A 27,022-nucleotide genomic window follows, 5' to 3' on the forward strand; every position below is an offset into this window, starting at 1 on the left:
AAGTGCCACAAGTAAGGGTTACAAATACATTTGAGTGAGTCGTCAGATTTGCAAATATGGAATCTAGGAACAATAAGGATCTACTCTACAAGCTTTCCTGATTAGTGAAAACTACCGGACAGTAGTTTGGTGGTTTGTTTTGGTTTTTTTAAGTGTGTTGTCATCCTTGTTGCTTATATGTTGCAATTTATAGCAACTTAATCATGGCAAAAATGAACTAAAGAAACAGAAGTGATTAGGCCTGAAAACCAACCAAACAAGAATATCTATGCTTGTTTGTTTCTTTGTTTGTTTTAAGAGAGTGTGCACGCACATGCCTGAGTGGGGAGGGCAGGGGGAGAGAGAGAATCTTAAGCAGGCTCCGTGCTTAGTATGGAGCCTGATGTGGGGCTCGACCTCACGACCCTGAGATCATGACCTGAGCTGAAATCAAGAGTCAGATGCTTAACTGAGTGAGCCACCCAGGCGCCCCATGTGCTTGTTTGATTGTTGAGAAAAATAAAATGTAAGATTATCTGAGATACTGTAAAACTCTCATACTGTTACTTTTCTTTCTTTTTTTTTTTTTAAGATTTTTATTTATTTAACAGAGAGAGGGAGAGAGAGCACAAGTAGGCAGAGCGGCAGACAGAGGGGAGGGAGAAGCAGGCTCTCCGCCGAGCAGGGAGCCCAATGTGGGGCTCGATCCCAGGATGCTGGGATCATGACCTGAGCCGAAGGCAGCCGCTTAACCGACTGAGCCACTCAGGCACCCCTCATACGGTTACTTTTCATTAAATGTCCGTAGTTCAGATGCCTGGTGTACAAGTTCCAATATATTATAAATGGAAAGTCCTCAAAAACAAGGATATAATTTTTGAGTATTGACATTTGGGTTGAGTGTCAGTATGTGAGTCTTCTGGAAAAACCTCTTTTGAGTGCTTCATCCTACTAGGAATTTTGATGCTATGTCTTACTAGAAGTTCTATGTGATGATTACTTTTTTTTTCATTTTTTTTTTTAATGTCTAGATCTTCCTTGTTCTTTGGGGGTATGGGTTCTATTCTGAAAATATTTGTATTTTAACACTTTTCTTCAGCTGCAAGTATATGCATTTTCTTATGCATGTTTACAGCACAAATACATGCATAAGTGATCATTTATTTTTGGCAACTTGAAATTGGTTATTTTTTATTCAAAAGACTTGTTTCTAAAGCAGATGGTTTCACAGGATTTACTTATCATTTGACTGCTGTTTATGACACTATTAATTATCTTACAGATTTTGAAAAGTAGGTTTATTTTTCAAGATGTTGAATTGATTTCCTCTTCATGATGTATGTTATGTGCTGATAGAAAATAAAGCTACTTTTTTTTAAAGATTTTATTTATTTATTTATTTATTTATTTATTTATTTATTTATTTTAGAGAGAAAGAGAGCACACAAGCAGGGGCAGGAGTAGAGGGAGGGCAATAGGGAGGGGGAAAGAATCTCAAGCAGGTACACTGAGCGTGGAGCCCTATGCAGGGCTCGGTCCCACGACCCTGAGATCATGACCTGAGCTGAAACCAAGAGTTGGATACTTAACCAACTGAGCCGCCCAGGAGCCCCAAATAAAGCTACTTTAAAATAAAGTGTTACATTAAAATATTTTCCTTGGCCTTGCGTGGCCTTAACAGAACCCTGCATGAATCGTAGCAGGTCGATACTAGCCATTGTGCTCCAGCTGTCTTTTTAAGTGGCTCAAAGTAGTGTTGTTGCAGATGATTTTTTGTTTTGCTCATGTTGCTTGCTTTTTCTGAAGGGCAGGGATGTGTTTGTTGTGCCAAGTTCTTAAAAAGCAAGCAGGCTTGCCAACAGGTTTGTGGAGGTTCCCTGGGGATGTCATGAAGGAGGGGCGATTTGTAAGCTGGTGATAAGCAAGCCACTACAAACCCCTTTAGATGGTTGTCTGAGCGATTGAGGATACGTACATTGTAGAGCTAGGAATTGTTTGTGCATAACCCTTTGACCTGCTATCCGGAAGATAAGCGTTTTGTACTCCAAAGCCACGGAAAGGGTAGTAAAGAATCAGTTGGGTGGTGCCTAATCCCTATTTTGTTGAGGAAGAGTCTTTCAGACAACTTCAAGCCGTGTGTAGTTTATTTTAGGATACTGTCAGGGTCCTATGCAAACACTCAGAGACACTGCCTTCCTGTCTGCCTCCAACTTCCTCTTAGCCCATCTCTACCTCCAGGCCACAAGCCCTGGAAGATCGTGGAAGTCTACAGGTTGTAAGAGAAAAATTCCTCACAAGTAATTAAAAGTTGCCTCTGGTATGAGACTGAGAATTTTGCCCTTAATTAACTGGTTGACTTTTGACAAATTGCCTCCTCTTGAACCTCCTCATCTGCGAGGTGAGGGAATTGGACAAGATGTTCTCCTCAGTCCCTTGCATCTCTCATGTTCTGTGGTTCTGTGATTCTTTATTTGTTGAGGCTGCTACCAAAATTATACCATTTATTAAGTCCTATACTCTATCAGTGAAGAGCATTTATCACTGGGCAACTAACTTGCAACGCGCAGTGATCTTCACTGATGAACATTTAGATTTCATGACTGCTAAGATGTTGCAGTCTATATCATGTTTTAGCAGACTGCACACAGTATGAAACCCATCAAAGGTAGATAGCTACTGACTTTTTTGCTTTTAGTTTTCAAAATCTAAACATGAAATTGAATACCTCTCAAAAATATTGTTGGAATGAACTTTTGGGAAAAGCTTTGACAACCCAAGAGATGAGATTAAGTTTGTTTTCCCTAGCTGTGTTCTGTGCACCACGCGCGGTAGACACTGGCGCCTGGTACGGCAGCCTCTGGGAGTGGGGGGACCTCAGGACTCCTGCTCCTTCGTTTGCAGCTTTACCATTAGTACTGTACATGACTAGATTAGGTTGGAAGCCTTTGGCTACAGTTAGCAGACATCCCAACCCAGACTAGCTTGAACAATAAGGGAATTAATGGCTCATAACTAAATACAGGAGAAGGATGGGCTTCAGTGTTAGTTCAACCCAGTGTCATAGGCTCTGCTTCTCTGGAATTCCAGAATTCCCTCAGCAGTTCTCTCCAATTCTGTTGGCTTATTTTTCAAGTTGTGCTCTCATTGTGCCAAAATGCCTGTAGCAGTTTTTTGCTTTGTCTTCACATATTACAGTGTTGGGGTTTCTCAGCCTCTGTATTATTGACACTTGGGGTCAGATAATTTTTTCTTGTGAAACTGTGCATTGTAGGATGTTTAGCAGCATCCCTGGCCTCTACCCACTAGATGCCAGTAGCATCTCACCCCTGGGTTGTGATAATCATGTTTCCAGACATTGCCAAATGTCTGTGGTGGCGGTGGGGGGTGGCTCACAAAAATACACTGATTGAGAACCACTAGTCTAAAGGAAGACAGATCATTTTGTCAGGTGGGTATCTTAAGTATAAAGAAATTGTATTTCCTCAAAGACCCCAGATTTCCCCCTTTGTCTTATTGGCTCAACCTGGGTCTCTCCCCATTTCTGACCCCATCACTGATGAGGAGGTAGAATTTCCTTCAGACTAATCAGGCCCACCACTGGAGCTAGAGACGGAATCTACTCCCCTGAGGCAGGTAACTGTTCAGGGAAGGGTGGTGAGCGCCTCCACAGAGCCAGTGGGAAGGGATAATGGAAGCCAGACAGGAGCCCCAGCAGTGTCCTTGACCCCTGCATTCTAAATTTGTCTTGCTTTTCTTCCTCTCAGTGAGGACTATGGAAAGAACTTTAAGGATATTACACATCTCATCAATAACACCTTCATTCGGACTGAGTTTGGCATGGCTATTGGTCCTGAGAATTCTGGAAAGGTGAGACTCATTCATACACATGAAGCTGTGCTTGAGACCATGCGCAGGGCTGTCAGATAATAATGTTAGAATGGTCCAGTTGTTTACAGCAATATATTTAGTTTGCTATTGTTCATTTTAAAATTAAACATAATGTAGTGCTGTTCATAAAAGAATGGAATTCAGCACACAGTTTCTTTTTTTTTTTGTCCCTGTCCAAGATTCAGCCAAACTCTTTGTAATTACGTAGCGGTTGTTTGGTGTCACAACGTATAATCCGCAAAACAACATTTTAGTCTTTGGGCAACTAGCTAATCTCAAACTGAGCAGGCTAAATTCATAGTTATGATGCACTATTTCAATTTAGGATAATATTTGTTATAAGACTAATACTTGAGGAGTGCAGTACACCAACTAATCTGTTTTTGTAACTCTTCCTACTTTTGGAATTTTCTTAACGAATATCTGGTGAAAATGGTGTAAAAAATTCTGTGTTTTTATAGTATTACGCTCTGACTCTGAACTTTTTTCTTCCTAATCAGGTGATTTTAACAGCAGAGGTGTCTGGAGGAAGTCATGGAGGAAGAATCTTCAGATCATCAGATTTTGCCAAGAACTTTGTTCAGACCAATCTCCCTTTCCATCCTCTGACTCAGATGATGTATAGCCCTCAGAATTCTGATTATCTTTTAGCCCTCAGCACTGAAGTAAGTATAGTTGAGGAACTTGTCTTGCTTTTTCGCATTTTTACAGGCTCAAAATATACTCTTTTAAAAGAACCCTGTAGGACATGCCTTTATATTGGACTGCTTTCTAGTGACTTCTTAAGGCATGAATTATGTATTTTTTGCATTTTTTTCCAGTTTGGTAAAGGGCATGATTTTCATGTGCTATCTGTTCCAGACAAGTATGATATTTAGCTGTCATTACATGTTTTTTTAAGTGAGTAGATGTGGTGTGCTATCAGAGTAATGAACTAGAAAACAGTTTAATGTAATCATTCTTATGCTTCAAGGGACAAGCATAAATTGTCAAACTCCTGATGGTGTTGTTCCTTTCCTGTGGCCAAACCACATCTTCATAATTTTTTTTTGTTAGTTCCCAGTATATAAAGCATACTGATTTCTGTCTTTGATACTCCTGTTTTAAATATCCAGAGTTTTAAATCTCTGCATCACCTACCACATTCCTATACTGTCCCCAGAAACCTGTGTCCCTCCTTAACCCTCCCACCTCTCTTCTGAAAGTTCTCTGGGGAGCACGTTTCACTTTTCCTTTCCAGGAGGACCAGTCTCCTTTACCATGGATTTTAAGGACCCAAAGTGGCTGAGTTGCTAGACTATGATAATCATAATTATACTTTACATTTACATGGGCTCTTTCTCATGTTATGTCTCAGAGTGTGGTCTCCTGACGAGCAATATCAGATAGAAGCCCCTGGAGACTCATGTAATTGTAATATGCAGTTCGTAGGCCCCAATCCAGACACAGTCCATCAGTGACTTTTGGTTTTGAGGTAGCTAGTATTTTTAACAGCCTTCCCAGCTGAGGGGCACCTGGGTGGCTCAGTCGTTAAGGGTCTGCCTTCGGCTCAGGTCATGGTCCCAGGGTCCTGGGATCGAGCCCCGCATCGGGCTCCCTGCTCGGCGGGAAGCCTGCTTCTCCCTCTCCCACTCCCCCTGCTTGTGTTCCTTCTCTCGCTGTGTCTCTCTCTGTCAAATAAATAAATAATCTTAAAAACAAAACAAAAACAACCTTCCCAGCTGAGTCTGCACACTAAAATTTGAGAGCCATTGCTGTGGTGACCATTGTGGGGACAAAAACTGGATCATCAATGTGGACAAGTCGGGCTGAGCAAAGGGGTGGCACAGGGAGGGTGAAGGGCACTCGAAGAGCCATCTGGGCTCTGGGCCTTCTGTGCAGATCTTTGAGCAAAGGGAAGGCTGGAAGACTCAAGGAGGTCAAAGTTAAGTTTAGCCAAAGGAGGCCAGAGGAAGGAAACTGGCCTGCTGGGTAGGCTTCAGATCTTAAAGCAACAATTCCAGGAAGTTGGCCTCCAGCAAGCTGGAGCTGTAGGCCCTTCAAGGGAGCAAAGAGACCCTCAGAGGGATGGACAGAATCACCAACCCCCCTTTTGACTACCCCATCGCCATTACCAAGTGTCTTAAGATCATTGAAATGCTATCCTCAGGAGGAAGTAGCCCCAGTCTGCTTTTATACCTCAGATTTCTTCCAGTTAAGGGTAAGTTGGAAGTAAAAATAATCAGAGCTGGGGCGCCTGGGTGTCACAGTCAGTTAAGCATCCAACTCTTGATTTCGGCTCAAGTCATGATCTCAGGGTCGTGAGACTGAGCCCCGCATCAGGCTCCCTGCTGAGTGTAGAGTCTGCCTAAGAGTCTCTCTCTCCCCCTCCCCCCTGCACCTGCTCTCTCTCACATAAATAAAGAAAATATTTTTTAAAAATCAGAGTCAAGAAGATGGACCAATGTGTATTAAAGTGCAAATAGGCGATACCAGACCCTTTCCTGTTTCCAAGTAGAATTAGGGAAATTAGAAATGCTGGGAGGTGAACGTTACCGGAGGAGGAAAGAGTTACAGAAGGAAGAATGGTGGGTGAGAGTGGAAGAGCACTGTAGGTAAACTCTGCCTAGATCAGCCCCGTTTAATTTCAGCTGTACCAGGACATCTCTGTCCCACCTCCACTGGGTCTGGGTCCAGTAGGCTTGTGTTGCCAATGTAACGGACATTGTCAGTCTTTATTTTACTGAGCCTCTGCTACATTTGAAAATATTGGCCAATCTCTCCTTTGGGGAACTTGGCTTGCTTGGCTTCTTTCTTACCTTCTAACCTTCTAATTGCTTCCTGGTCTCTTTTGTAAACTGTCAGTCTACCCCCAAGTCCCTACTGCTCATTTCACTCTGAGCAATCTCTTCCACTCTGACCTTTGTAACTGCCCCTGTAATGTATAAGATTCTCAAATCCCTATTTCTGGCTTCCTCCTAGGGCTTCATATTTCTGTCTTGCTGCTCCCCTATTACACACACACACACACACACACACACACTCTGCCCTACAGGAAAAAGCTTCCAGTTCTACTGAATCTAGTTTCTAGATTCTTCCTGAGCCTATTCCTCTCAGCTGTGGTTTAGGGCTTCACTAACTTTTTTTTTTTTTTTAAGATTTTATTTATTTATTTGAGAGAGAGGGAGCATGAGCAGGGGGAGTGGCAGGCAGAGAGAGAGGTAGGCTTTCTGCTGAGCAGGGAGCCCGACACGGGGCTCGATCCCAGGACCCCGGGATCATGACCTGAGCTGAAGGCAGATGCTTAACCGACTGAGCCACCCAGGGGCCCTAGGGCTTCACTAACTTTTTTTTTTTTTTTAAGATTTTGTTTATTTATTTGAGAGAGAGAAAGAGAGAGAGAGTACATGAGAGGGGGGACGGTCAGAGGGAGAAGCAGACTCCCCGCTAAGCAGGGAGCCCGATGTGGGACTCGATCCTGGGACTCCAGGATCATGACCTGAGCTGAAGGCAGTCGCTTAACCAACTGAGCCACCCAGGCGCCCCTAGGGCTTCACTAACTCTTAATGAACTAATGTGGTACTACTTTTTCACTACTTTTCCTGCTTCTGGTCTGAAACCCATCTTTCCCATTGCCATCCAAGTATTTCACCTTTAAAAAAGTAAAACTGAGGGGCGCCTGGGTGGCTCAGTCAGTTAGATGTCCAACTCTTGATTTTTGGCTCAGGTTCTGTGATCTTGGGAATCTCAGGGTCATGAGATTGAGCCCCGTGTCAGGCTCCATGCCTGCCTAAGATTCTCTCTCTCCCTCTGCCCTTCCCCTTCTACCCCCCCCCCCCCCACCCATCCCGTACTCATGTGCATATGTGCATTCTCTCTCTCTCAAAAAAAAAAAAGTAAAACTGAGGGCCCTCTGTGAGCTGGCCCTCACCTCTCTCCCTAGCATTAGCCCCTTCTTTCCTCACCTTGGAATTTGTGTTCCATCAGTGTCTGAAGGCTTTTAGTCCCTTGCCCATGCTGTGATGTTTTATCTCCTCTCGCCTTGGCAAGTACTAGTGTGTATTTGTGCAATAACATCCCATCTCCCCATCTGCCTTCTTTTGGTTATACTGCTCATTATTTAATACTAATTCAACTGTCTTCACAAACCATCTCTGATGCATTGTCCCTCCCCTCCTTATTCTCACCCTGGAGACATGTTTCCATAACTTACCACATTGTATCAAATTCTTATCCACACCCCTTGTTAAGCCGGGAGCTCCTTGAGAACAGGGAGTGTATCTTATTGGTCGTTGTGTCCCCAGTGTGACATCTGGGATGGTGCCTGGCACACAGTAGGCAATTCATAAGCATTTGTTATTCTGAACTTCCAAAACCCTGAAGGGGCCCCCATCACCCGTGTGTGTGTGTGTGTGTGTGTGTGTGTGTGTGTGTGTGTGTGTGTGTGTTTCAGGTAGCTTGGATGGAACTTCAGTGTGTGTGTTTACTGTCCTGAATTATTAGATATGAACTATTAAAGGTCATATTAGCAGCTGCACAGGACAAAGCTAGAATTCTGATAAGTTATTTATAATCTTTCAGAATGGCCTGTGGGTGTCCAAGGATTTTGGGGGAAAATGGGAAGAAATCCACAAAGCAGTGTGTTTGGCCAAATGGTGAGTAACAGAAGACTCCATCTGTGCAGAGCCCTAAACCTTTCCTGACAGTGCTGCCAAAAGTCACATGAATAAATATTGAGCACTGACTACGTGCCAGGTAGTCTTCAGGGTGCCAGAAGGGATAGAAGGGGAAGGGTATGACACAGATCATGACCTGGAGGAACTTCTAATTTTGCTGGGAAAGAATACTTAATCTCACTAAGTGTTAGAATATAAAGTATAAAGCAGGGCACATGACTGAGTAGCTGCTGCCTGCAAAGGTTTATTCTCCATAAATAGTGACATCAGTTGGAATAGCATAAAATACAGCTTCGATTGGGGGCCTTATGTACTTCTCTGTGCCCAGATTTATATTCCCCCACCTAGAGATCCATTTCAGTTGTGTGGAACGTAGCAAGGAATCAGGAAGAAAGCCTAGAGAGCTTCCAGAACTTCGGAGTCACCCTGTCTGTGCACCAAAACTCCTTCGCTTCTCTTGGTGGGACCACCCGCCCCTGCCCCCCAACACACACCCAGGGCCTGCTTAAGATGATGCAGTGGAAGAGCTCTTTCTTGGGAGTCAGGTCACTTTCATTCGAAACTGGCTAGTCAGTGGCTTAACCTCTCTGGGCTTTAGTGTTTCCCTTTTGTGAAAGGAGATATATTGGGGGAGTTTGGGGGATGGTGGAGCAAGAATTGAATTAAAAACCTTCATACCACCAAAATTTTAATTATGCTCACACCCTTGTTTAGAGCCTGCCTCTTCTTTCTCTTTGACAAATTTCAGCAAATTTGTGAAGGTAGTTTCCCTGTGGATAGCAGGTTGGTGCCCGAGGTGGGGGCCGTGAGTGCTAACAAGCAGCACACGCCAGTGTGAGAAGCTGCTGCTGGGAGCTGCACGGAGGTGGGGGCGATGACAGGATGGCGTGCTTTAGTGCGGGCTCAGTAACTTCCGGTGGGAGTGCTGTGTTACAGTGCTGTATGCTTGGTGTTCATGCGCGTGACCCTTAGTCCCAGGGAAGAATCTAATATTTAATGTCCTCTAATGTCAGGGAGATGTGTGATAGAGACATTGCCAAATATGTCTCCTGAAATTAAAATATTTAAAAAATATTGCTTAAAGTGGCCTTTTCCCAGATACTGCTGATAAAATGAGGTCCGTGCAGCCCCACTGTGGTACACAGGCTACGTCAGCATTCGGTCTGTGTGTTTTCACGAATTGTGTTTGTGCCTTATATGGTTTTACCAGGAAGGAAGTCATTTTTAAAGGAACTAAGTTAAGAAGTTGCTTCACTCTCGATGGACCTAAAGTATATAGGGTGTGTTCAAGAAGACTATAGTAAATTTTGGTCATTACAACTCACCTTGATGTGTGTATATCAGATCACCACAGTGTGCACTCTGAATGGTATTTGTCGGTTATACCTCAATAAAGCCAAAAGAAACAAACCGAAAACTCATCTTTAAAATGGAACGTTTAGGGATGTCTGGCTGGCTCACTTGGTAGAGCGTGCAACTCTTGATCTCAGGGTCATGGGTTTGAGCCCCACGTTGGGTGTAGAGATTACTTAAAAAATTTTAAAAATCTTTAAAAAAAAACCCTAAAAATTTATTTTTAAATGGTATTTTATTTTGTATCCCCTATAATATTGTTTACTTTTGTAACTCATTTCTTTGATTAGTGTCTAAATATAAGATAACTGGACTTCTGATAACTGTTTACTCACCTTTTAGAGTTTTGGTTTCTAGGAATTGACAGCCTGAAGTGCTGAAAAAACGTGCTCAGACCCCGCACCTTGTGCTGGTACTAATCCATAAGTACTGTCAGGGTCTGACCCTACTTTCCTGCAAACTCCATTTCCAAGGTAGAATTTAAATAATTCAACCTCTGACCTAGCTGTCTATTCGAGATGAAAGAACTAAATTATTTAGCACATGCAAAGCACTGAACTAGGTTCTGAGGGGAGACAACAAAGCATAAAACTTCATACCTGTCCTGAGGAACCCAATAATGTAGTAGGAGAGAGAAGGCATACACTGTTGGATTAAAATAATTAAATAGGAGACAGAGGAGTGCCGAGCAGCTGGTACAGAATGGCCCAGTGCTCTAGAACAAGGTTTCTCAACCTTGGCACTAATGACTGGACAATTCTTTATTGTGGGGGAGTTGTCCTCTGCATTGTAGGATGTTTAGCAGCATCCCTGGTCTCTACCCACTAGATATTAGTAACAACTCCCTGTCCCCCAGTTGTGACAACCAGAAGTGTCCCCTGGGAGGTAAAATCACCCCCGGTTGAGAATCACTGCTCTAGAGGTTTGCAGCAAAGAAGCTTTCCAGTTGGAGTGCCAGGAAAAGTTTCATTGAAGAGCTAGATTTTAAGCTGGAGCCTAAAGATTGTGAGGGTAAGATTTGCTTACAGGAGAGAAAAAAGCATTTTAAGCCAGAAACAGGAACAGCAAATGCAAGAGGCAGATTTGGAGAGTGTAAACAGACCATTCTGACCAGCTGGAAGCGTTCACGTGAAGAAGTAGTAGACTGGGGGAAATCCTGGCGCTGAGCTGGGGGCACCTTGACCAGTGTGGCTGGGAGAGTTAGCCGTATAGCATCCCAGAAGGCCGTTTCGCCTGGTGCCTATGGATGGAGCTTATCATTAGTAGCCTTGTTTGGAGCTTTGTGACTGTGGTTGACAGTAGTCTTGAACCGTGTCTTTTCTCTGTCTTTGCCTCTCTGTAGGGGATCAGAAAACACCATCTTCTTTACCACCTATGCGAATGGCTCCTGCAGTAAGTATATTTTAGTTCCAAATAAGAATGTCCTGTTGTCTGTTCACAGTAGAATGTTCTGGGTTGTAAGAGGTAGAAACATCAAAGATCCTTCTATTCTCCGGTAATTTTTTTTTAAAGATTTTATTCACTTTTTTGACAGAGAAAGACACAGTGAGAGAAGGAAGACAAGCAGGGGGAGTGAGAGAGGGAGAAGTGGGCTTCCTGCAGAGCAGGGAGCCCGATGCAGGGCTCGATTCCAGGACCCTAGCCAGGATCATGACCTGGGCCGAAGGCAGACGCTTAACAACTGAGCCACCCAGGCGCCCCTCTCCTGTAATTTTAATAGCTAAGATAACTGTCAAGGATTTTTAAAATTTTGAAAGTACTGAGCCTAGATCAAATGAAAACGTAAGCTATACCCAGAGGCAGTGTACTTAAATTTAGCAATGTATTTGCATAAAGTAAATACTAGGCTACAAACAATAACAAGTTGAAATGCATAGTGATTTCTGCAAAAGAGCCTGGAGGTTGTGTTTGTGTTGGTGGTGGTTGTTGGCTTTCCAATCCGTGGCACCGTTTCAAAGCAGAAAGCATGGTCTTTCACATTTATTCATTCCATTTTTTTCATCCATTGATCTGCACACCTGCAGTCGTATGCCAGTCACTGTCCTAAGGATGGAGGGAGCAAGACACCCAAGGCCTTCTCTCATGGGGCTTGAATTGCTATAGGGCTATTAGAGGATTAGCAAGAAAACCAAAAACTCCAACGAGACTACTTAAAATAGAAAAAGATAAGTGTGTCGTGAAGAAAGCAAAACAGGATGCTGGGGCTGTGACATGTTTGTGCAACACTGTATCTGAATTACGTAAACTCTGTCATTCTGTCCATTGCAAAACCCACATGTATAAAAATAAAACCCAAATGGGAATTCCCTGTGTCTAATGCCGTGTCATTTTACATTGTCACTTGATTAACAAGCATAGGATTAAAAATCCTTTAGCTATAAAATCAAGAACACTCTAAAACAGTTGTTTTGAACTGGAGGTTCACCAGTATGTGAAATTTTAATTAATATTTTGTCTTGTTTAAGAAGCTGACCTTGGGGCTCTGGAATTATGGAGAACATCAGACTTGGGGAAAAGCTTCAAAACCATTGGTGTGAAAATCTACTCATTTGGTCTTGGGGGACGTTTCCTTTTTGCCTCTGTGATGGCTGATAAGGTGAGTGTTGCCTCTTTTGGAGGTTCTGAAATTTCTGTAAATATGTCTCAAATGGACGCTTTTTACTACTAGTACTGGCAGAATTTCTTGCCTTTTTGCAGCATTTAGTATCACTAACATTTGGAGGTGATTCTAGAGGCTGATCGATTCTTCTGGGCTACTCGGCACATCAGCCTGTTGTCACCACATGAATACCCATAGCCCCAGTGTTTGGACTTTACTCAGACACCTGAAAAAAAGCAGTCCACTTGCTCATTATCCAATAATGACAATAGAAATAGATAACATTAATTAAGTACCTGCTATATTCTAGGTACTGTTCTAGGCCCCAGGAATATAGCATTGAACAAAACAGATAAATGTCCTGCTCTCAGAGCTTATATTTAAATATGGAATTAGACAGATACTAAACTAATAAATGTGACATTATAATACTGGGTAGTGATTAAAGCTATGAAGAAATCTATAACGGAGTAAGGAAATAGAATGTGCTAGGAACTGGAGCAGTCCTGTTTTAGATAAGGTGGCTTGGATGGGCTGTCTGAGACCCAACTGAAGTGAAAGCATATGTTCTGTGTACATCTGGGCTGAAGGAACAGTAAGCACAAAGACCCTCAGATTGGAACATGCTGGAAATATTGAAGAAAAGTGAGAAGGGCAGCATGGCTGGAGCACAGAGCAGGGTGGTCCAAAGAGGGGGAGCCAGTGGTCAGATCAGACAAGACCTTTATAGGCCAAGACCTTGGCTTTTATTCATGTGTTGGGAAGCTGTGAAAGGTTGTGAGCAGGGGAATGGCATAAGTTGGCTTCTGTTTTGACAGAGTAGGTAGGTGCAGAATAGCCTGACAGGGAGCAGGAATGGAAGCACCAAGAGCAGCTAAGAGGCCAAGACAGCAGTGAGAGATGGTAGGTTGTTAACACGGATGAGGGAAGAAGTGGTAAGATCGTGGATATATTGTTAACGTATCGCCAGTAGGATTTGCTGATGAATTAGTTGTGGTTTGTGAAGGAATGAGAGGAACCAAAGATAACTTTAGAATCTTTGCCCTGAGCAACTGGTTGAATGGTGGTACCATTTCCTGAGATGGCAAGAGAACTAAGTTTGTAGGAGGAAAATCAAGAATTCAGTTTTGGGTATGACATGCCCACCGGATATCTAAGTGGAAATGTAGAGTAACATTTGGGTATATGAGTCTCCCCACATTATATGGTATATGAAGCTGTGTGACTAGCTGATATCTTCTGGAGGACTGAGCACGTGCTGGAGCACCCCAGCGACACTGGAGGGTTGGAAAGAGATGGGAATCCAGCACAGAAGATGGAGGGAGGGAGGTGGGGAATCAGACAGGGAGGCCCTGAAAGCCAAGTGGAGAAAGTGTCTCAAGAAGGAGGAGTGATCAACTGTGTGAAACTCAACTGAGATGCAGAATTAAAGGAGTCCTGACAATGATCCACTGGAGTTGGTGAAGTGGAGGTGGCTGGTGACCTTGACAAGGGCAGTTTCTTCAGAGAACTGGGGTTAGCAGACTGATTACAGTGGGTTCAGAGAGAACGGGAGTGGAGATGGGGAAGTAGACATAGTAACTACACATAACTCCCTTGAGCAGTTGCACAAAATCCTGCCAGCAACCCTGGGAGCAGATCATCTTGACTCAATTTGTATCTGAGGAAATTGAGTAACTTGCCTAGGGTCACCCAGAGATAGAAGCGTGGTGGGAATCAGACTGCCTGACTACAGAGGTGGCCTCCTGCGGTGTGTACCGCCACTGTCTACAAAATCAGCGTCCTACTGTGCGCTGCTGAATTCTCGTTCTTACCTGTAACAGTGAAAGTAAAACTTGAAAGTAAACTTCTAGGTATGAGCTAGAGAAATTAAGTCAAATGCACTTGTCACTGAACTTAAAGAGTATTTAACATTAGGAGGTGCAGGGACTGATTCTTGTGCCCTGGCCAACTGTGTCTAGTAGGTACTTTAAGCTATTTATCAGAGAGGAGGTGTTAATTGCCTCCTTAGCAGACTCCTTTTAGCAGATAAAAACCCCCTGGTCAGCTCCCTTATATTGGCCACGTCCCAGGCTGTGCACGTGACCTTCGTTATGGCTGTTCACAGACACTTACTTCCTTTAAAGAGGAGACGTGTCACATCTCAACTTCCCTGTGATCTCCCAAGCATGGGTTTCATCTCCCATTTCTTAGACTCTTAATTATCTAATTCTTTGGATTATGCCAGGACTTTCTCAAAGGGACCAAACTTTTGTGCAGCAGTCATCATTTTGAGAATTATCTGAGCAAGCATATGCCAGTGGCTATAAAGCCAGACCAGTGATGGCCCCATGGTACCCTTAGCTCTATTGAAGGAAATGGGAATGTCAGAGGTTGGGAAGATTATATCCTACAGGGCCATACCGGAATGAAGAAGCCAAAGAGGAAGCCAAGATAGCCTTACTTACAATAGAATGGATTGTTCTGAGGCCTGGAACTTTGCCAGGGGTTAGAAATTGCTTTAGTAATTGGTACTGGGACCTGTCAATTATAACAGTTGTACCTAGTGAGGAAATGGATAATGATACTCATAATTATGAATAATAATGTTCCTATTCATGTCCCTGCACAGGGCATCTTGGCAGAAAATTAAAAAGATAAATATTGACATTTGTTCCAGGATGCAACAAGAAGGATTCATGTGTCAACAGATCAAGGGGACACATGGAGCATGGCCCAGCTACCTTCTGTGGGGCAGGAACAATTCTATTCTATTCTAGCAGCTAATGATGACATGGTGTTCATGCATGTAGATGAACCCGGAGGTAAGAGCTTTTTTAGTGGCCCACCCTTGAATGCATAGAGATGGAAGCTTCACGTTTGACTTCGAGCTTGCTTCTTACATGTTGACTTTTTCTCTGACCCCTAGGTATGTGTGTCCTACTGAATACACAGTCTTACAGACAATATGTAGTCTCTGTTAAGAAGGCCTCTTGTTTTGACTCTATAGTATGGTTTATGTGTGTGTCTACATAAACCTTTGAGCAGTGCTGCTCAAAGGATAATCAGAGGACTGATACTGGTTTGCAAACTCTTTGTTACCAAGTAAGCGCAGAAAGCAATAGCAAGCACTGAGAAACTCCTATAGCCACTTGACAAAGTAATTTTATATCTGTTGAATCTAATCATTAAAAAGTTGTGGATTATATTTTGTCTATCTTTTGTATATCAGGCTTCTTATGATTAATTTTTATTATATTTTACAAATGATCAGTTTCTGCCATAATAGAAATTTAAAAATTGGTCCTTTACCAGGGCACTTGCCTGGCTTAGTCATAGCGACATGAGACTCTTGATGTTGGGGTTGTGAGCCCCACACTGGGTATAGAGATTACTTAAATAAATAAAACTTAAAAAAAATTGATCCTTCACCACAGATAGTTTGAAAAGCATTGTTCTGGAATATAAAGATTTAGAGATATGTATGATACGAATCTAAATGCATTGCCTCTGCCACCAGAATATATCTGGGAAGGTCTTCTCTGTAGCATCTGATTAATCCATCCAACAAATAGCATCTGCCATACTCCAGGCACCAAGCTGGGTGCTGGAATTAAAGGTGGACATGAAAATCACGAGTATCAAACCGTGATTAATTCTCAGGTCTGCATCTACATCATGAAGAGAGACCATTGGCTAATGTCTGCAGTCAGTCAGTCAGTCATGCGTATGGTTAGACTGTTGTTTTCTCTCTGTTCCCTCCCTGGACTTAGTGTTTTTATGTATTTGCCTGTTTCAGATACCGGATTTGGCACAATCTTTACCTCAGACGATCGAGGTGTTGTCTATTCCAAGTCCTTAGACCGACATCTGTACACCACCACAGGGGGTGAGACAGACTTCACCAATGTGACCTCCCTCCGTGGGGTCTACATAACAAGTGTGCTCTCAGAAGGTGAGTCTGGGCACGGCTGTGCTTCAGCTGAAAATGTTGTGAGTTGAGGTTTGTGGGGAGAATAATGGTCCTGTCCCCCCAGTAATGTTGCTTTCCTAGCCTACAAGCCTATCCATGTAAATTCTGGCTCGCTCTTTCTTTTACATAAGTTATGGTAAATAGAACTAAAAAAAAAAAAAAAGCAACAGCAGGTAAAAAGAAAGACTTTTTGGGTTCTATGTTGTTTAGAATAAGTGTTAAATTAAAAAAAATAAGTTTTCTATATTGGGAGGTTCAGGGCTAGAGGAATGAGCGTGAGTTTGAACCACTACCTGCTTTTCTCCTTGTAGAGGACACAACTGTAGCCAGCCAGCATTTCTCTTGTGTTCTACTCAGTGGTTCTGCAGAGCTCACCTTTGCTAAGGCCCAGTTATACAAATAGACACGTCACCCAAAAGTACAAAAAGGCTCTTAAGGTTTTGTTTAAATATGTATTTATTTTTTGGTAGGAGGTGGGGGTTGTTTGTTTTTACTTGTGAAGATCTTGCAATGGTCTGCAAGGTCCTAAGCAATATTGGCCCCCGTTTCCTCCCTGACCTCAGCTCCTACCTCTCTCCCCTCTGCTTACTGCATTCTGGTCACTCCAGCCCTCTGCACTCACACGTGGTTTAGAGATTTGCAGGCACTGTTCTCTGTTTCCCCGGAGAGCTGCAAGGCTAACGCCATGCCCCTTCCCGTCTGTGCTCATATGTTGCTTTCTGACTAGAACCTGCCCTGGCTATCCCATTGGAAACTTGTCTGGCGTGCCCCGCGTCACCCCCCCCCGCCACGGACACACTCAGCCTCTCTTTAGCTGGGCAGGTTTTTCCCATAGCACTTACTGTCTCACATACTATATAATTTACCTATTTACAGCACCTGGTGTTTGTCCCTGCTAGGATGTATATTTCCCAAAGTTTTTTTTTCTGTTTTGTTCACTGATAAGAGTCCCAAAGGCTTTCAACAGTTTTCATAGTAGGCACACAATAGATGTTTATTGACTAAATGAATTGCCCTTCATTTGCTTTCTTGTTTGATTTTCCTTGGACATCTCAAAACATATTGTCTCTGAATTTAAACCTGCAATTGTTTATGTCATTGAAAATAGAACAGGGAAGAAACATGTAGAAAAAAGAAAAGAAAAATTATAAGAGAGATCAGATACAGAGTAGTGGAGAGACAAAAAGTAGGAATTACTACGCCAGACTTACACACATATATTCAAATCACATTCAAATCTTGAGAGTCCCCAAAACAAGCCTGGTATCCTGGCCTTATCTGAGGGGAGAATGGGATGCCTTCCCATTGTAGATTTTACTTCCAAAGCAAGCAAGCAAGGAGAATGGACATCAGCCTGTGTGTGTTGGTGAGGAGATAAAAGGTATCTTTTCAAGAGTATCAGTCTAGATGATTTCTGCTATCAGCTGGGTCCTGTTGAGGTGGGAAGCCTTCCTCAAATATCACGGAGTGCCGCTCAGTTACTTACCAACACTGAGCCGTTTGATGTTACAAGCTTGTAGGACTCCAGACTTCTAATGGTGTTATATTGTCTCAGGAGAGAGATATGCAATGAGAAACTGAACTTAATAGGGTGTTTCCAGTGTATCAGACTTAATATCATTCTTTTCCCATTCAGATAATTCTATCCAGACTATGATCACTTTTGACCAAGGAGGAAGATGGAAGCACCTGAGGAAGCCTGAAAACAGTGAATGCGATGCTACAGCAAAAAACAAGAATGAGGTTTGTGTCCTATGTGTTAGGAGCAAGGCAGCGGTTCCATTCTGCTCTGATCGGTGCCAGGTCCCTGAATAACGGTTTCATAATGTGATTAGGGTCCACAGCTACAAGTGGAAAGTTTGGAAATGAGAGTAATGAAAGGAACTTAGAATGCAGGGAAGGGAACTGCTAAGAAAAGCCCAAAATACTGTGGATTATTTGTCTTTTAAAGAAAAACAAAACTAAAGGCTAAAATTTTGTGTCTTATTAAACTGCTGAATGCAGAGTAGAAGGTGGACCTGTGATCATTTAGGAGTCAGCATGGCGGCCCTGAGACCTTAGGAATTCTACACGAAGTCATAGGCCGGCCCTTCATGAGCAGCGCAAAGCTGCGCGGGCCACAAACAGACGGACGAGAGCTTGGCCGTCTCTTCGCCGCTGCCTGGGCTCCACACAGCCCGCAGGCGTGGATGGTGACGCTGCGCTGTGAAAGCCGGAGCTGACCCTTCTGAGGAGAGGCTAAGAATAGAGATACAAAGGCATTGCTCCAGGAGATCCCAGATTCCAGGAGGGATGGGTCTTGACAGGCAAGAAAAAAAGAAAAGAGAAACAAGCTTTGTGTCTGGCTCCTGCGGAATTTGAGCGGAGCTGGGGGAAACCCTGGGAGTTTTCTTCAAAAAGTGACAGTGTTGGTGGTTCCCGAGGTCTCCTCGGAATACCTGTGGTGGATAGGCACTCTGCTGTTGTAGGCGGGATTTTGGTTTTCAGAACCTCAAACAGTGTGAGGTGGTGTACCTGTACCCCCCCCCCCCCAACGCTCTTTCTCCCTGCTCTGTACTCGTAAGTGCTGTGAGCCCCCCCCCCTTTCTCCCCATCCCTCTGCTCTGGCGTCCCCTTTAGCCTGCCCACTCTCACACTCCCGTGCCTCTCCCCCTCAGTGCGCTTCAGGGTTCCCCTTTGCCTGTGAATAAAGTCTTTGCCTCAGACCTGGTGAATGAAGGTCCTCTCCTCCCTGTCAGGATCTCTCCTGCCTTTTCATTGTCATTGTCCTTCTTATCACCAGTATTTTCCTTATCGTAGCCCTCTGCTGCCCCCTGAACACCCTGCATGCACCCCTGCCGCTTGGCCTTGCCCATGAGATTCCTGGGGAAATTGTGGCTGATTTTCCCACCCCCGAGTCATTAGAATCAGTGGAAATCCTGACCATCCTCCATGCCCATCTTCAGTTAGAATTAACCCTTCGGGGCGCCTGGGTGGCTCAGTTGGTTAAGTGTCTGCCTTCAGCTCAGGTCACAATCCCAGCGTCCTGGGATTGAGCCCCATGTCAGGCTCCTTGCTCAGCAGGGAGTCTGCTTCTCCCTCTTACCCTCCCCCCTCTCGTGTTCTCTCTCTCATTCTCTCTCTCTCTCAAATAAATGAGTAAGATCTTTTTAAAAAATAGAATTAATCCTTCCTCTTCATTTCACCAGTAGTTTGCTTGAACCTCTTTTTTATTGCAGTAAAATACATAACAGGAAGCTTTTATCCAAAGCAGACCTCTTTTTAAAGCATTAACTTTCGGGGCACCTGGGTGGCTCAGTTGGTTAAGCGACTGCCTTTGGCTCAGGTCATGGTCCCAGGGTTCTGGGATCGAGCCCCGCATCGGGGAGCCTGCTTCTCCTTCTCCCACTCCCCCATTTGTGTTCCTTCTCTCACTGTCTCTCTCTCTTTCTGTCAAATAAATAAGTAAAATCTTTAAAAAAAAAAGTATTAACTTTCATTGTTCTTTATAGCTAAACTGGTTTCTCAGAGATCTCTTTCTTTTAAAAAGATTTATTTGTTTTAGAGAGAGAAAGAGTGCATGCACGTGTGGGGGGAGGGGCAGAGGGAGAGAATCGTCAAGCAGACTCACTGCTGAGTGCGGAGCCCCTCCAGTGCTCTATCCCGTGACCCTGAGATCATGACCTGAGGTGAAACCAAGAGTCAGATGCTTAACAGACTGAGCCACCCCAGCGCCCCTCAGAAATCTCTCTTAAAGGTGGGACTGGGTCTTACTTTGGATCACCACCACATCTTGTACAGTACCTGAAATATTTCAGGCGTTCATCAGGTTTACTTGTGTGGAATCATGCTTTAAATATTGATCAGAGGGGCGCCTAGGTGGCTCAGTCGTTAGGCGTCCGCTTTTGGCTCAGGTCATGATCCCAGGGTCCTGGGATCGAGTCCCACATCGGGCTCCCTGCTCCGCGGGAAGCCTGCTTCTCCCTCTCCCACTCCCCCTGCTTGTGTTCCCTCTCTCGCTGTGTCTCTCTCTCAAATAAATAAAATCTAAAAAAAAGTAAAAATAAAAACAAATAAATATTGATCAGAGGCTTCGGTATAATGCAGGAATAAAACAAACTAAGACACTGCACATGAGAAAATAATTGCATAATTTGCTCCCAAATATACTAATGCATTTTGGAGCCAAGAATATCCTACTGGGACTATAACTCAACAAAAAAAAAACCAAATTAAAAATGGTTAAAGGACTTGAATAGACATTTCTCTAAAGAAAATATACAAATGGCCAAAAAGCACATGAAACGATGTTTGACAGCACTAATTATTAAGGAAATGCAAATCAAAGGCACAGGGAGAGATCACCTCTCACACACTAGAATGGCTACTACCAAAAACAAAACAAAACAAAACAAAATAACATGTATTGCTAGGGATGTGGCGAAATTAGAATTGTGCACTGTTGGTGGATATGAAAAATAGTGCAGTGACTGGAAAATAGTATGGTGGTTCCTCAAAAATTAAACTTAGAACTACCATATGATCCAGCAATCCCACTTCTGGGTGTACATCCAAAAGGATTGAAAGCAGGGTCTCGAAGAGCTATTTCTATGCCCATGTGCATAGCAACATTATCCACAAGAGCCAAAAGGTGGAAGCAACCCAAGTGTCCATTGACAGATAAATGGATAAGCCAAATGTGATATATACGTGCAATGGAATAATATTCTGCCTTAAAAAGGCAGGAAATTCTGACACTTGCTACAACATGGATGAACCCCAAGGACATGACGCTCAGTGAAATAAGCCAGTCGTAAAAGGACCAGTATGGTTCCAGTTCTGTAAGGTACCTAGAATAGTCAAATTCATAGAAACAGAAAGGTGGAATGGTGGTTCCCATTCTGGAAGGTCTGGAGGTCAGGGAGGAGGGGGACTGGGAGTTATTGGTCAACGGGTGTAGAGTTTCAGTTCTACAAGATGAAAAAGTTCTGGAGATGGATGGTGGTGATGGTGGCATAACATTGTTAATGTACTTAATCCTACTGAGCTGTACACTTAGACACGCGTGGTTAAGATGGTAAATTTTATGGTTTGTGTATTTTACCACAACCTTTTTTTTTAGAGTATCCCACTGAAGTCTGGGTTCAGTTCAAAGCTTCCTTAGAAGGCTCTGTGAGATGAGTAAAAAATTACACCTTTGGTTTTAATCTAAGCTTTGGTTTCTTTTCACAGTGCAGCCTTCATATTCACGCTTCCTACAGCATCTCCCAGAAGCTAAACGTTCCAATGGCCCCACTCTCAGAGCCTAAGGCTGTCGGCATAGTCATTGCCCACGGTAAGCAGCCCTCCCCTCGTCTCCCCGAGAACCGTCAGCTGAGCACACTGAGACTCGGTCGCAGCCTTGAGTCCTGTAAGAAAACCACCATACAGGACTTCTCCCATCCTTCGTAGGGTCTCTTACATGATAATGATACTTTGGGTTTTCCCTAGAGAGAGAAACATGACTTCTCCCTTTCCCAAATTTTGTGGTCCCTTTTTTCTATTACAAGAGACATGATGGGAAATCATCAGAGTAAATTCATTGAAAATTATTCTCTCGGCGGTAAATCCTGTTTCATTGCTGATTTTGGCTGATAAGATGGTGGATTGTGTTGCAGGTAGTGTAGGGGATGCCATCTCAGTGATGATCCCGGATGTGTACATATCAGATGATGGGGGTTACTCCTGGGCGAAGATGCTGGAAGGACCCCACTATTACACCATCCTGGATTCCGGAGGCATCATTGTGGCCATTGAGCACAGCAGCCGCCCTATCAATGTGATTAAGTATGCATGAGCTCTGCTCCCCCGCTCTATCGGCAGAGAGGGCAGCTGCGGGACGCTTTTTGGTTGTGGGGCGGATCCGCGGGGTGGGGGGCTGCTTACAGACCCTGATTCAGATGTGTGCGTTCTACAGAACTGTAGGGATCGTTCTTGGAGGGCTTGCAACCCACATTCAATGGCTGTGCTTTTTCTTCTGACTTCCTCTAGCAAACACTTTCCGTCACTTTTTAAAAATATTCTTCTTTCTCTCCTCAAGAATCATACAGAAGTGTTTAAGCACTTTGGATGGAAGATGACTCCTTAAGTATAAGTTATATAAAATAATTTCTGTTTGTGTATTTAGAAGCCCATTTTTTCCTGTGAAGAATCTTATGAAGGCATTTTCTTCTGTACTCTTTGAGTGAATCCCTTTTACCTACCCTTTTAACTGTAGGCATTAAAAATTAATATAATCAGTCAGTAAGCTATCACCTAAATCTGAGGGTTTTCTCTGGTTTGGGACCAGACAGCTAGAGTGGTCTCCTGATACTGCCGTACATGTGGATCGTCTGTCACCGTTGTCCTCTGACTGCGGTTTCAGGTTCTCCACAGACGAGGGTCAGTGCTGGCAAACCTACACGTTCACCAGGGAGCCCATCTACTTTACCGGCCTGGCCTCAGAACCTGGAGCTCGGTCCATGAATATCAGCATTTGGGGTTTCACAGAATCTTTCCTGACTCGCCAGTGGGTCTCCTACACCATTGATTTTAAAGATGTCCTTGAAAGGAACTGTGAGTACCTCCTTTGACATTTTTTTTTTAAGATTTTATTTATTTATTTGACAGACAGACACAGCGAGAGAGGGAACACAAGCAGGGGGAGTGGGAGAGGCAGAAGCAGGCTCCTGGCTGAGCAGGGAGCCCAACGTGGGGCTCAATCCCAGGACCCTGGGATCATGACCTGAGCTGAAGGCAGACGCTTAATGACTGAGCCACCCAGGTGTCCCCCTCCTTTGATATTTTCTACCAGAAACTTATAAGCCCATTTTCCTAAGTAACCAATTCAATTTCATTTCTTTTAGCTGGAATAAGAAACTGCATAGGAAAGAGGGTTGAAGGATGTTCCACGTGGGTAATCAGGCAGTGGAAAGGTATCAGAAATGCTACTTCCCTCTTTGGACTAGCACAAATGAGGACCACGTGTGTGATTTAAATTATTCTAGCAGCTGCATTATAGGAGTAGAAGAGGTGAAATCCACTTTAATAATAATGTAATCCTCTTAACATATCCAAAGTATTGTCATTTCAACATGTAAGCAATATTAAGAGTTGTCAATGAAATATTTTGTATTTTATATTTCTCCTCTAAGACTTCAAAATCCAGTGTATATTTGACGCTTACCCTTGTAGTAAATCTCAATTCAGACCAGCCATAAGTGGGTAGGGCTCTCACATAGGAGAGGGTAACTTCATACTGTCGGAGCTCTGTAACGGTTTAGGGGACTTCTTTCTGCTTGTAAGGATAATGCATGCTTGCATTTATCTAAAATTATTTTATGACATTTCAGGGGTTTTCACCCTTGATTGTAGAAGAACTGTAAAGAGAAAGATTTAGAGGAAAGCGTGTCGCAAAGAGCGTCTGACTGATTGTGTCTCTTATCAAAACGTTGAAGTGAAAAAACAACAACAACAAAAAACATTGAAGTAAGAAAGTTTTCACGCAGAGTTTTGGCTTGAGTGTCAGTCACAGGTGAGGCTCTAGAATGGCGACTGGGTAAGCATGGAGCCCACACTGACCGTTTCAGAGTTTTGTGACTTCAGGCTGGAAGGCATGTTAAAGGCACAGAAAATGGCTTCAGAAAAGGAGGTAAAAAGAATCCTAAGCAAACCCAGGCCCCAGTACCAAAGATGCTGACATTTTACTGAAAAATATGGAGGATAAAAGAGAAAACTAGAGAAAAGGTCCCCGCCCTGCGAGCTGCAGTTTCTTGTTGGTGTGCTCCGATAAAAGACTTAAGGTTTCAAGTCACTGTGGTTGAATTTAGGTCCTGTTATTCGAGTGTATGATGGGTCAGTTTCCTCAGAAGGTTAGTTCAGTGACTCCTGGAGGAAGCAGAGCACTCCATTTGGACCTTACTTTTCTACAGGGTGTTTAAATATGATTTAATACCCAAGAGTCATTATTATCCAGATTCATTAAGTAGGCTGTAAAGGAGCTGGCTTATGAGTTTTCCCCTCGTAAGGCAGCTCTACAGTTATCCTTAAAGTTTAATGCCATTGAAAGATTTGGTAAGCACCTGCTTCTTAACAGGCTCCATGCTGGTCTTCCTATCCCAAAGGATAAAAACCTAATCCACAGTCTTTAGGCCATAGCCTTTGAGTCATTTTTCCAGGAGTGGATGATCCGACTTATGAAGCCAGACTGACTATCATCAACAGTCTACTAGAAGGCCAGTCAACTAGAGTAAAAAGTCTAGAAAGAGATGGTCTTCCCTTCTGTTTGAGGCAAGCTAACCCATGGTGAAATTGAACCCATGCTTTTGGCTAATTGGTATCTTGTCCTAAAAGGAAACCCCTGGTCGCTTACCTGTGGCAGCCCCTGCTGACCAAGAGCACAGGTGCACAAGACATGGGGAGAGCAGCCCCTCTGCTCGGAAGGAAGCTTAGAGCTGCTCCATCCAGCTGCCCGCTTTGGAACAAATAAGGTTCTTCCTAATACTCAAACAGGCGGTGAGAGGCAAAGAAGCCTCCTGTGGCATGAGGAGATGCCAACGGCCAGTAGGCGCCAAGTCCTGCAACGTTTGCCTGCAGTTCCCAAATGAAGCAGTAGCATGAGTCAGACATGCCCGTTTCCCCTCCTTGTTCTGCTTTCCGCCCGGCAGCCGCCTCGCGCGCCTGGGTGCGGGGCCAGGTGGGGACCTGGACAGCCTGTCTTCTCTTTAGGTGAGGAGAAGGACTATACCATATGGCTGGCTCACTCCGCAGACCCTGGAGATTATGGAGACGGCTGCATCTTGGGCTACAAGGAACAGTACCTGCGGCTTCGCAAGTCGTCCGTCTGCCAGAACGGTCGGGACTACGTGGTGACCAAGCAGCCGTCCGTCTGTCCCTGCTCCCTGGAGGACTTCCTCTGGTATCTGCGTCCCTCAGATCCCTGTTAGCCACTTGGCCGTGCGGGAGGAGGTGAAAGGCAGCTGTCTTATAGGGCTTTCTGCCCCGAGGGTGGAGAGCTACTGCTGCTTACTGAGGAGATGGAGGCACAGAGAGGGGATCCAAAGGGATTAGTAATGGGACAGGTGAGCTACCACACCAGGCGGTCAGTGGTTGGACAGGGCCGGCGACAACCCCCAGGAATCCTGGCCCGACAGCAAGGGGGAGAGGTATGTAGGGAGGAAGAGAACTCAGAAACCTGGAGAGGAGGCGACAGGGCAGAGACCCCCGGGAAAGGCAGTGCAGGAGCCGGGAGGAGGCTGGACTTGCATGTGCTCACTCAACACTGACAGCCTGAGTTCAGCAGGTAGAGCACTAGGTTTCAGATTGTCTGCAAGACCGAAGGCAGGGAGTGCGGTTCTGTCCTGAGACAGGAGGGGACGTCGGGGTACTGAGGATCCAGATGTACCATCAAGGTCTAGGGGCCATCGAGGTGACTCCCTCGAGTTCAGGACCATCCGGGCTACAGGGTCAGGTGCACGGCTGGCATGGAGTTAGGTGATTGTCTAAGGGCAAGGCCGTCCCCAGGTCTCCAAGCGGGGGTACTGCTTCCCGTGACAGCCAGTAATCTTACGGAACTCATTTCTTGCAAAACACACGGGCAGGAAGTAAAGGTGAATCCTGGAGGGTCTGGAAAAGAGTGCGGACAGACAGCGGTCGTGTCCTCTCACGTCACATTCTCTAGAACTAGGAATATGGGACTGAGCGAACCCCCAGGCTGACGGGTGTGCCCCCCCCACAGACTGTGTGGCTCACATCTGCAAGTGGAATGGGCCAGGGGTGCCCCCCTCTGTGTTTCCATGGGGAATGGGATCCCTCCGACGGCTGTGGTGTCTGTCTAGGGCTAGGGCTTGTTGACACTGTGACACTCTAGTGGGCTGTCTTCGTCCTAGATGGCGCACAGACTGGGCTCTTAACTACCCAGCCTTCTGCTTTCCAGACCTGCTGTGCTTCGTCGGGGCCATGGCCATCGTACGCGGGGCTTCCTCTGCCCGGGGAAGTCTTGCCACATTCCCTGCTCGGCCCCCAGGTTTGGGGGATTCCTACTTGACCTTTAGTACTTAGCTCACTTCTCCCCTCCGGAAAGCCTTCCCCAGCTTTCCCTCATCTGGGCTCCTGCAGGACGCCTGTTGCTGTGTTTTGGTTATCGTGGACGGGCTTGGTTCTGCCATTACACTGCTGACTCCTTGAGGGCATGTTACATTTGATAATCACGTAGTCGTCACGCTAGCCCCTGACATTTACGGGCGCTCACTCTGTGCCAGGCACTGTCCTGAGCCATTTACGTTTACCCCCAGTGGCCCTCTGAGATAGGGACGGTTGCCATTCCCATCTCACCAAGGGAGAAGTGAAGGCTCAGGGAGGCCATCACTCCCTTGGCCACCGCGGCTCAGCCGGAAGTGGTAGAGCTGGAACGTGCGCCGGTGGCTCGGCCCCGGAGCCTGCACGCCGTACGGCCCGTGCTTGAGAAATGTGTAGTTGTGAGTAGGAAGGGCACTTCCTCCGACAGGTGGGATCCCATACCTAAGATTTTCACCAGCACTTTCCCCCTGCTGGAGGGGTGGTGTCTTCGGCATCTTTCGTTCTCTTACCCTGCTCCCTACA

The 27,022-nt window shown here is 44.7% G+C and overlaps 1 protein-coding gene across 4 annotated transcripts in view; it reads left to right on the plus strand.

The window, feature by feature from the left end:
- SORT1 (sortilin 1) overlaps positions 1–27,022 on the plus strand; it is a 63,528-nt gene that overhangs the window by 27,178 nt on the left and 9,328 nt on the right. For 3 of the 4 annotated variants that reach the window (XM_025872349.2, XM_025872347.2, XM_073896196.1), the window contains exons 4-15: positions 3,744–3,846; positions 4,368–4,532; positions 8,428–8,501; positions 11,218–11,267; positions 12,341–12,471; positions 15,134–15,278; positions 16,253–16,408; positions 18,063–18,169; positions 21,638–21,740; positions 22,063–22,231; positions 22,809–22,999; positions 25,151–25,340. In XM_025872349.2, coding sequence (XP_025728134.1) covers positions 3,744–3,846; positions 4,368–4,532; positions 8,428–8,501; positions 11,218–11,267; positions 12,341–12,471; positions 15,134–15,278; positions 16,253–16,408; positions 18,063–18,169; positions 21,638–21,740; positions 22,063–22,231; positions 22,809–22,999; positions 25,151–25,340 — 1,584 coding nt within the window. The remainder of the gene's footprint in view (positions 1–3,743; positions 3,847–4,367; positions 4,533–8,427; positions 8,502–11,217; positions 11,268–12,340; positions 12,472–15,133; positions 15,279–16,252; positions 16,409–18,062; positions 18,170–21,637; positions 21,741–22,062; positions 22,232–22,808; positions 23,000–25,150; positions 25,341–27,022) is intronic. The other variant, XM_025872348.2, reaches the window with a different exon arrangement.

The sequence above is a fragment of the Callorhinus ursinus genome, unplaced genomic scaffold (assembly GCF_003265705.2).
Source record: "Callorhinus ursinus isolate GAN/ISIS: 27379988/994484 unplaced genomic scaffold, GSC_fseal_2.0 scaffold9, whole genome shotgun sequence".
Classification (NCBI taxonomy): domain Eukaryota; kingdom Metazoa; phylum Chordata; class Mammalia; order Carnivora; family Otariidae; genus Callorhinus; species Callorhinus ursinus.